This window comes from Scyliorhinus canicula, chromosome 15 (assembly GCF_902713615.1).
Source record: "Scyliorhinus canicula chromosome 15, sScyCan1.1, whole genome shotgun sequence".
NCBI classification, from domain to species: Eukaryota; Metazoa; Chordata; class Chondrichthyes; order Carcharhiniformes; family Scyliorhinidae; genus Scyliorhinus; species Scyliorhinus canicula.
In genome coordinates, this window is record NC_052160.1 from 112136515 (window position 1) to 112147969 (window position 11455).

General features: G+C 39.6%; 1 protein-coding gene across 2 annotated transcripts in view; it reads left to right on the top strand.

Annotated features, from left to right (window-relative positions):
* c15h6orf89 (chromosome 15 C6orf89 homolog) overlaps positions 1-9750 on the top strand; it is a 33151-nt gene extending 23401 nt beyond the window's left edge. Inside the window, exons 4-7 of one of the 2 annotated variants that reach the window (XM_038819912.1) lie at positions 158-321; positions 1135-1270; positions 6462-6594; positions 9015-9750. In XM_038819912.1, the coding sequence (XP_038675840.1) occupies positions 158-321; positions 1135-1270; positions 6462-6594; positions 9015-9097 (516 nt within the window). In that variant the 3' untranslated portion in view covers positions 9098-9750. Of the gene's footprint in view, positions 1-157; positions 322-1134; positions 1271-6461; positions 6595-6805; positions 8120-9014 lie in introns of those variants that run through there. The other variant, XM_038819911.1, reaches the window with a different exon arrangement.
* Positions 9751-11455: the final 1705 nt, after the last annotated feature.

The window sequence follows — 11455 nt, forward strand, 5'->3', positions numbered from 1 at the left end:
CATGAAACTGTACAGTAAGTTTAGGATTCCCTTGTGCCATTGCCTATTCCAGTTGATTACACTTGGCTGTGTGTGTGTATTCTATTAATAACTGCATAATATTTGTAAATGTGTTACAGGTACCAAATTTTGATTTTTTTTCATTCTCTTCCTGTAGAGTGGATCTACTGTGTCATTGTCATATGAGGATTTGAAACGCTTGTATTCAGAATACAAGGAAGCCATGGATGTATATGCTGAGATTGAAGGTGACACTGAAAACGAAGTCAATAAAAACTCTTATCTGTTTCCAGAAGAAGAATCAAACCTAATTGTTTACTGGTGAGATTAAATATAGTGAATCCAGTTATTGTCATTTTTTCTTTGGAAAGTAGGTAGAAAAATTGAAATAGTATAAGAGTAGGCACTGAAGCTAGATAAAACACCGTCTGTGAATAGAAATATTTGCTATGAAATTAGTTGAATAGAAAGCCACTGAAATACCTGGCCATTCCACGTAGCATTTTATTGGCATGCAAATTCCCCATTCTTCATCACGATACTAGCAAGGATAGTTGCTCCCAAGTCATGTTAATCGAGACATTAAATTTTAGCATTAGATCGCTGACTTCACCAACATGGAAATTATATTTCAGGTCAGATAGGCTTCAGATGGTTTCACAGGTCGGCGCAACATCGAGGGCCGAAGGGCCCGTACTGCGCTGTAGTGTTCTATGTTCTATATATACAGAAATCATGCAATTCAATTTTTAAGTGTTAATTTTGTTGAATACCTATTTCCTGTATGTCAAATCATAGCACTGGGCAAAGTGTGAACTCTGATACCACACTAGGGGGGAGATGTATGAATCAGATTTGAGTGTTGTGAAATTATGGGTTTTCAAACATGAGTGAAAACATAATGAGTGCTTGAGGCTATGATTTTGAGGTGCAAAATATCTTTCTCTGGCTTTAAATGCCATCTGCAATTCTAAATTCTAACTGGTCATTATTGAAAACGGTTATTACTAATTTTGTTCTTTGCTAAGCACTTGAACCATTTTTTATTATGCACAGATAAAACAATAATTAGATATATAATCCTATATATATATGAGCAATAACCAAATATAATCTTTTCTCCAAAATAATCAGGCGAAAGCAACATATAAATGGGATGCATATTCTTCGAACACTTTTTCCCAATTCAAGTATGTTGCCTTTTGAGAATAAAGTATCCCTGAAGAAATGTTTAATAGCACCTAGTCGTGGTTCTCCATTCCAACTCCTGGTAAGGAATCATTGTGGCATAAAATGAAGAAAAAAATTCAATTATCTATTCCTGTAAAACAGTTACTTGAAACATTCTTGATTTATAATATTCGAGCAAAAATCATTTTTGCCTACTCATCTTCTCCAACTAAGACGAAATAATGATTTTGTGTGAGTAATTAATGTTTTTGTCAGTCTTGTGAACAGCAAGCATAATAGATTAAGGGTGAAGGGAGAGTCACAAACCAAGGCTTTTAATAAAAGTAAAGTAAACTTCGGCCTCATAGGCACTGCTGCCTCACGGCGCCAAGGACCCGGGTTCAATTCCGGCCTTGGGTGATTGTGTGAATTTTATTCTCCCTCTGGGTGCGCTGGTTTTCTCCCACAGTCCAAAGATTTGCAAATTAAGTGGATTTGCTATGCTAAAAATTGTCCGTTCATGCCCAAAGATATGCAGATTAGGTGTGGTTACGGGGATAGTGTGGGCCTAGGTAGGGTGCTCTTCAGCGGGTCAGTACATAGTCGATGGGATTTGTATAGACTTCAAAGGGAATATAAATAAATTGACAGCAGTAATTGTCAATGTGTAAACCTCCGAACAAAGGTGGAAAATAACAAGTATTTGGTACAATACAAAACTAGTATATGTCTCTAAATGACAAAAGCGCCCCTTGCACAATAAGCCAACAGATGAGATAAGAGACCATATCAGAAAAGGCTTGCATGAAGTGGAAATTCAGTACACTGGCAGAACTATAAAATATTAAGAGATGAAAAAAAGAGTACAAAGAATATTTCAAGGGATAACAAAGTTAAAACTGAAGCATTTTAGAAATATATCAGAATACAGAGAATGCATTCTGGTTGGATATGGTTAGTGATCAGTACCAAAGCTTCGAGCAATTAGTGTTCTACAGCCAAGTTTGAAGAGGACAGCATGTTAGGAAGCACAGTAATTTATATAGATGGGAGCAGGAAGTTACATAGGAACATACACAGATTCTGGGTAGAGAAAAACTGGTATATGGAGCTTAGTGTGGGATCATTCACTTTTCACCCCAAAATGTTAAATTAATATATTTTCTAAATAGCAACAATGGGGGGGGACAAAATGCACCCAGAAAGACTATTGGAATGTCAGCCTACAACCCAAATATATAGAAGAGTATATTTCTGTACAGAAGTCTGTACAGAAGAGAAAACAATATCTCAGTTGAACAGTGTGTTGAGCAGATCCCCATCTGAAGTATTACATTCAGTTTTGGAAGTATATATTGACTTTGGAACAGTTATGATTCTGGGACATGAAAGGGCTAAGTTATGAGCACAGGTTGCACAAACTTGACTTGCATTTCTCTGAGATGAGAAAGACAACAAGTGATTGATCCAGGTGTTTGAGATTAGATACTGAAAATGTTTTCTCTCTGATAATGGAATACAGAACAAGGAGACAAGATCTCAAACTTAATGCTCAACCATTTAGGAATGAAATTGGGTAGAGCTTTTCCACACGGGGTGATATTGGCTCTACGATGCTCAAGATTGAGAATAATTGTTAGGTAACGGGCATCAAGATATGGAGAAAACTAGATAAATGGAATTGAGGTACAAATCCACCGTAATCTAACTGAATGGCAGAATGGGCTCGAAGGACTGAATAGTGTATTCCTATTTCTATATTTCAGCCTCTTCCAATTCCTTAACCACAGACTAGAGTTTTTTTTTAAATTAATAAATAAAATCCTATTCTCTAAAACAAAATGTGCAATTTCAAAATTTGCAGAATAAACAAAACTTGAAAGCATTGTAAAGTGAAGAGGACAGTGTAGAACTTCAAAAGAACAAAGACATGTTGATGGAATACCCAGATGAAGTTCACTGCAGAGAAATGTGAAGTGATTGGTTCTCCATTTACTTCCAAAATCAATGTAAAATAAAGGGCTGCAGGATCAGGGACTTGGGTGTATATGTGCATAAGTCATTGAAGGTGCAAGACAGGTTGAGAGAGCAGTTAATAAATATACTGTATATTAGGTTTATTAATAGGAGAATAGAGTACAAGAGCAAGGCTGGGGGGTTACATTGAACTTGTATAAGGCACTATTTCAGCCTTAGAACTGGATGCAATATATCAGCTGGGCACCGTACTTTAGAAAGGATGTGAAGGCATTGGAGAGAATGAGGACAAAATTCACGAGAATGTTTTACAGGGATGAGGAACTTCAGTTACAAAGTATATTGGTGAAGTTAGGACTGTTTTTCTTGGAGAAGGCTAAGAGGAGATTTAATAGAGGTATTCAAATGTATTCAAAAAATCATGAGGGTTCTAGACAGAGTAGATATGGGGAAGTTGTTCCCACTCTTCAAGGGATCTCAAATGAGGGGGAACAGATGGTAAAGGAATTGACAAGTGGGTGGCACACTGGTTAGCACTGAAAGTAATTGACAAAAGCAACAAAGATGACCTGAGAGGAACCTTTTTCACACAATTGGTGGTATAGGGCCAGAATGCACTGCCTGAGTGGTGGAGGCAGATCCAATAGATGCATTCAAAAGGGAATCATATTTTTACCTGAAAGGAAGAATGTGCACGATTATGGGGAGAAGGCTGGGGAATGGCCCTAGCTGAGTTACTCATTCAGTGAGTCAGTGAAGAGAGGATGGGTTGACTGGTTTCCTTCTGTGCTGTAACAATTCTGTGATTCCATTTGTCTAGCCAGACTTAGAATTCGGTCTTTGAATTTTGTATGCAAGGAAGGTGCTTGCAGTATTGGTTTGTTGATGATGCAGTTAAGTTAATTTTAAAGAAATTGCTGATTACTGGAGGCATTCTTGCTAATGAAAGCAAAACAAAAATTCCAATTGTTTTTGTTTGTGCTTCAGTAAATGCAATGTAACGGAATTAGTGAAACTGATCAGCATTACATAATGAAATGTAATTTAAAACCTGTCTCCTGCCAACACCATATGGCTGTCTCTGCATGCACATGTCACACTGCTGCATCCAACTGCTTCTGTGCCCAGAAGGCCTTTAAATGAAAATATGTTTATTTAATACAAAAATAAATATTGCCTGGGCCTTTCTGTGGCAACATCCCACTTTGTTATACAGCACAAGGGACGGAAAAAAGAGAGGGGGGGTCAGTGAGAGACAGAGCGACTTAGTGCCATATGACACAGACAGTCAAAGTATTGGTTCCAGAGAACTTTGAAATCTGATTTTACTGTTATTGTATCAGAGACAAGCACTATTAATCTCTCACTTGGGTAGGAGGGGACACCAGCAGGTGATTTCCTCACTTGCCTGTTGTAATATCTGCAGATTTCATTTGGAAATGTTTTGAATCTGTCGACGTGATAGACGAACTGTGCACGCACAACAAACACAGCCAATTTAAAAACTACTGAAATAGAGGTACAAAGCACTGTGGAAGCTGATGTTTCATAAAAGTTTTACACGTCAGCATTATGAAACGGGGCTGGGTTGGGTGTGGAGATTGAGACAGAGCTCACACATTCCTGCGAAGGCCACTTTCCCATAGTACGTTCAGTAGCCTTCACTTTGTGTTTATAGCTTTACTTTCACCAAGATAAGGAAACAGATTGAAAAACAAGATTTTAAACTATATATTCAGTTTCCAGCAGTATTTGCCCTTTGCTCATCCCTTAGCACACGGTAGCATAGTGGTTAGCACAATCGCTTCACAGCTCCAGGGTCCCAGGTTCGATTCCCGGCTGGGTCACTGCCTGTGCGGAGTCTGCACGTTCTCCCTGTGTCTGTGTGGGTTTCCTCCGGGTGCTCCGGTTTCCTCCCACAGTCCAAAGATGTGCCGGTTAGGTGGATTGGCCACGCTAAATTGCCCTTAGCGCCCTCAAAGGTTAAGTGGGGGTTGCTGGGTTACGGGGCTAGGATAGATACGTGGGCTTGAGTAGGGTGATCTTTGTATTGCGCCACGCCGGTCGGCGGGACCCCCCGGCGATTCTCCGGCCCGCGATGGTCCAATGTCCCACCGCTGACAGGCCTTTCCCGCCGGCGTGGTTTAAACCACCTCTGGTACCGGCAGGATTGGCGGTGCGGGCGGGCTCCGGGGTCCTGGGGAGGGCACGGGACGATCTGACCCCGGGGGGTGCCCCCACGGTGGCCTGGCCCGCGATCGGGGCCCACCGATCGGCGGGCGGGCCTGTGCCGTGGGGGCATTGTTTTTCTTCCGCCCCCGCCATGGGGTGGAAGAGACCCCCTTCCCTGCGCATGCAGCCGCTGACGCTCCGGCGCATGCGCGGAGCCGGCGAAGGCCTTTCGGCCCCGGCTGGCGGGGCGCGCCAAAGGCCGTTCGCACCCGTCGGCGGAGAGGGAACCACTCTGGCGCGGGCCTAGCCCCTAAAGGTACGGAGAATTCCGCACATTTGGGGAGGCCTGACGCCGGAGTGGTTCCCGCCGGGACCCCCCGCCCCGCCGGGTAGGGAAGAATCCCTGCCCAGGAATTTAACTGCATTTATACCAGTTCTAAATTCAGTTCATAATTCTGGCATTTGCATTTTTTTTCCTCTGAGATGTACACTTTTTTTTCTTGATCTTGGATTACATTTTTACAACACCTGAACAAGTCTCATTAAAGATTGAAACGCTTCCATGATTGCATTTTCTGTAACAAATGAGGTTGTAAATGTACATAAGGGGTGATTTGATAGCTTCAAACCTTCAATTTAGTTTTCATACTTAAAACAATGAATGCCATGCAAGTACAATCTTTCCTCGGTTCTGATTGCTTAGACTGTTTTATGCTGGTTTTTAAGTTGTCGCGTATGCTACTAGATTCTCAGGAAGTAGCATAAGTTGCCTGCAGCAAGATCAGTGTACATTCCTGCTTGCCATTTACACCGTACGAGGACATTCCAGGCCAGTTAGAACTAAAGGCTTACATACAGGTTGTGTGTAGATTTGTTGGGATACAAGCCAAACAGGACTGAATTCTTTGTGGCTTCCAAGTTTTAACAATTCAGCAGAGAAAGACCACCATAAAAGACCAGTTTCAACTAACCCCTTGAACAAAGCAGGATTAGAGTTTTGGTGTTTGTTTAACGGAAATGCCTGCTTTAGGGAATTAAAGTAACTCATCTAAAGGTGATTCCCTTAAGAAAGATGTACATGGCTTGCATTGATGTTACGTTATACCATCTGATCTTAATGCCCCTCTTCTATTCCGTTCTAGTCTCACCAGCTCCAGGTTGGCCACAGCTGGCTGTTTGTAGGTGGAGGAAATCTGAAACTTCATATTAATGCCTCTGAGAAATGTGCAGAGCAGTGTGGCTCCTTTTTAGTCCTGCTCAGAGAAGGAGATATTGGTATGTAATCAAATTTACATTTTGTGCTCTTTAATTGTTCATATGCTGTATCAGATGACAAATTATCTTAAGCAGGTCTTAAGTTCACCTAGTTCGCAGGTAACAGGAAGAAAATGGTAATAGAAATTCAGTTTATAAGACACCCTTTAACAAATCCTACAAACTTTTAAATTTTAAATAATTCTATTCTAGTTTGTTTTTGATTCTTTAGCTGTAAATAATGCCAGGGGAGATGACTCCCAGCTTTCCCGGACCTGTGCATCCCAGAACTCGATAGGGTGCACCTGTGACACAGTGATTTCTGCCTTTCCTGGTGGTGCTTTACTGATCCAGATCTACATTTTGCACCAGTATGGGAATGGAGTGCTGATGGGGCAGATCTCAAGGGCTTCGCACAGTTGGATAAACAGATGGTTGAGAATTGGCTATATCAAAACTTTGTTCTGCCTAAATATTTTTGCATTTCACTAATGTATCCGCGCACAGCTACACTTGGAGTGCAGTTGCAAAAATTCCAAGTCCATTTTTGCCTCTGAACCCTCCATGCTGATCCCTAAATACTAAGCACCTGGTCTTTACAAGTGGCCACATATCCAACATTCAAAATGTGCATGTGGTACATGTGGCAAAAGTGGGATTTCCCTCTTTTGGCACCCAGTCAGCAAGTATCCAATGACATTAATAGGTGTTGCTGCCTCAGGTGAGACAAAGTACCAGAAATCCACCAAAACATCAGCAAGGAGCAATGGAATGCGATTACAGAATCCTACATTGTGAGTAGCTGAAATGAGGTATACGGTTGAAATGACCAGATAACTGAAAAACTTTGAATTCATGACTATCTCCCGGCCTGCTTTCCTGATGTACTCCTGAGCATTTACTGTTGAGATGAAACATTAATAACCATTAATATAACATAGATGAATGAATTTTGGTGAGCTGATTCTGCTTTTCTCATACTTACCATTTATTTTTATAGGAGCTAAAAAGAAACACAAAATTGTTAATCAGAATTGTTTTCAGCTATACTTTAATGTTACAATCCTGTGTGCGTTAAAGACAGATAAATATTTATTTTTGTTCACCCCCAAAAAGTAAGTTTTCAAAGCCATGATTTGAAAGCATTGAGATGTGAAATAGCTTTCTCTTTGACGGAGAATCAGTTTAATTTTAAATAGCAGTACTTTTTTTTGTCGTTTACACTCTGCAAAAACCGTGCACAATGGCAAGTATCCCAGGATGGCATACAGGTACACCTTGAGATGTATTTGAAATATTTGGAGTTGTACCAGCACAATTTCTAATCCTTCATTGTTGAATAATGTTTGGCTGTAGGCACTACTATACACACAGATACAAACAGAAAACTTGCCATGTAAATATAATTTATTTCATTAAATCATTTTTCTTCTTGCTGCTGATAGATGTAATAATCTTTATTGTCACAAGTAGGCTTACATTAACACTGCAATGAAGTTACTGTGAAAGGCCCCTAGTCGCCACATTCTGTTGCCTGTTTCGGTACACAGGGAGAATTCAGAATATCCAAATTACCTAACAGCACGTCTTTCAGGCCTGGTGGGAGGAAACCGGAGCACTCGGAGGAAACCCATGCAGACACCGGGAGAACATGCAGACTTTACATAGAGAGTAACGCAAGCCGGGAATTGAACCTGGGACCCTGGTGCTGTGAAGCAACAGTGTTAATCTTTGGTTCAAACCTCCACAGTAGGATGCCTTGTGTTATGTCCTATGTAACCTAGTAAAATGATTGCATACCTGCATAGCATTTACAGCACAGAAGTAGGCCAGCTGGTTCAACAGGTTTAAACTCCATATGAGCCTCCTCTTCTCTTTGCTTCGTTACACCCAATCAACATTTCCTTTTTTTTCTCAAATATATTCCTCCGCCAATGCATCTAAGCCTTAATTAGACCATATGGCAGCATGTCCCACAACCCAACACCTGAGTACAGTCCCAAAGAAGAGTCAAAGTCAATTTGAGACGTTAACTCTGTTTATCTCACGGGCAGCACGGTGGCACAGTGGGTTAGCACTGCAGCCTCATGGCGCCGAGGTCCCAGGTTTGATCCCGGCTCTGGGTCACTGTCTGTGTGGAGTTTGCACATTCTCCCCGTGTTTGCGTGGGTTTCGCCCGCACGACCCAAAAATGTGGAAGCTAGGTGGATTGGCCATGCTAAATTGCCCCTTAATTGGAAAAAATGAATTGGGTACTCTAAATTAAAAGAAAACTCTATTTATCTCTCCATAGATCCTGCCAGACCTACTGAGCAGTTCCAGCACTTTGTTTTTATTTCAGATTTATAACAGCTGCAATATTTTTCATTTATATTACTGAATAAGGCTGTTTGTGATAAACTTTGTATTAATTGTAATTGTTTGAATCTCTTAAAATACAGTTTATGCAAATTCACATTATTGGCGGATGACCATTTTACCAGCTGGAGAGCAAACAGTCATTACCTGTGTCGGATCCATCTAACTGAGGATGTTCGGTGTTGCCAGATGAATGTGTGGATTGAGTGCAAATATTCAATATTTAGTCAGATTAAAAGTTGTTATTTGAATGCATGTCTGTGGACAGCTCAACATTCCAAAATGTGGTTTATGTTGTACTGTTATACTACACTTTGACTAATTTATGTTGGCAATACTGCACAACGATTCAGTGTAATTTAAAAACATTCACTTCTGAATAAGTCCCAATATAGCTTTCCTGAATTCCAGGTTATTTTCATTTTCTTTTGATCCTCTTTGGCTGCACCTAATACATACGTTAGTTCAGAAAATGTTAAATATTTTTGAAATGAAAGCTATCTAAATTTGACTTTTTGATTGTTTACTGTCGCTGTTAACTAATGATGCAGGATAAATTATCATTCATGTTTTCAGGGAGAAATGACTACTAATTACCATTTTCATTTAGTCTATAAGCAAAAGATAATTTAAAAGAATGAGCTGAAGAGTGTAAAAATTTTGGGGAAGAGGTGACAAAGTATTCTCAAAAAAGAAAATAATGGTAGAGTACTAATTGCTTTGCTTGAAGCATGGTTTATCTATTTGTGTTTATTTTAATTAAGTTATTAAATAATAGTATTGTGCATGAAATATGGTGGCTTGGAAAACTGGCAATAATTTTAAAAGAGCCTCACCATGTACATAGTTTCAAAACAACTTTGTAAAATTTTGCTTTGTGTATATATACATATAAACATATATATATATATATATATATAAATATATTTGTATATGTGTAAAGGTAAGGAATCCTTAAAATATGTTGCCTTTGATTTTTTTTTGATAAAACAAAAATTTGAATCAAAAAGTAATTGTTACATTTAAGTAGCTTAGTGTTTTGTTCAAATTAAAAAAAAATTCCCAAGTGTGATTCCAACCTTTCATTTTCAATATTGCAAGTATGTATGGGGCGTGTTTGAAATTTCCTTGATAGCTATGTTCAGATAATATGAATGTGATGGAAATACTGCACCAGCTGAGAACTCTTGTTATAGGTGTACATGATGCAATCATGCATGCAGTGGTCTGCTTCCAATTGATATTAATGTCATAACACCCTGGGTTAGTGCGGGTCAATTCCAACCCCACTTCACCCAGAGTTGCATCACAGATGAAATTAGATTTTATTTTAAATACCCAAAGTCCTCGGTTGAGCCCAATAAACTACAGTCACCAGGTTTATAACTTTAAAACACAATTAACCTTATATTATGCAGAGTATTATAATTAAATGGACAGAAAATGTAACACACACACAAACAACACAAAGGGGAACGGGTGATAAAATGAAATATTAATAAAAATGAAAGGATAAGGATCTTTGATGCACTGGGATGATTTAGAGTCAATCTCTGAAATTCAGGCTTTCATTTTGGTACTTCCTTCTCGGCTTGAGAAGATTTTCTCTAGCAACGTTGTCTACTTTCTCGGCAGACTGAATATCATTTCAGGTTTATAGTAAAGGATGTGCCAGGCTCACTGCTTTCAAAACAGTAGAGCAGTTCTTTCACTTCAACAATCAGGGGAGAGAGAATCCTTTAACTTCCAAGGTCTAAACCTGCTATGTTCTCTCAGAAGGCATCATACAGGAACAAATCACTGATTGTTGTCAGGCAGAACACTGTCCCTGGCCAGCCCACCGGTTGCCAGTTAACCAATCGAACCGAGTCACTGGTTCCTTAGATCTACCCGGTACTGAGGATTCTGGTTTCTCCTCTCCAAAATGCAAAACCTGGGAACTATTTCCTGGCGAGAAAGGCTGTTTCACTCGAGTCTTCTACTTAAAGCCACACCCAAATTATGAGTCCACAGACCAAAAGAATAAAGTGGGAACGAAGGAAATACAGATGAAGGTATCTTAAAATTACAACATCAAAATAGCAGAGAGGTTGTTCATGCATGTATGCTTGGAACAGGCAGCAGGTCACTTAGGAACGTTTTAAGTTGCGAAGGATCATGAGACGTCCAGATCTGGTAAAGGAGCAGAAATCAGCATGAATCATGGTAACATTTTTAAGATGAGTTGCTAAACTTTGAGTTTTTGTTGCTCATTTCTTAATGTTTTTTTCGATGTAGGCAGGTGAGTGAGGGAATGTCATTCTTGCTCAAAAGCGCACAAATTCAGTTTGTAGTGGTTAATACTTTGGCATTGGTTTTTCATAAATACTTACCAAATAGAATGTTTTCTAACTTATTAATTGGTCGATGGTTAGTTAATGGAACATATGGTTTTAATAAGGCTTCTGAGATGCAAAATTCCGTGGACCAGTCGCCAACATTTTAATTCTATAAATAGATGGTGCCTTGCATTTAAAAGAAAAAC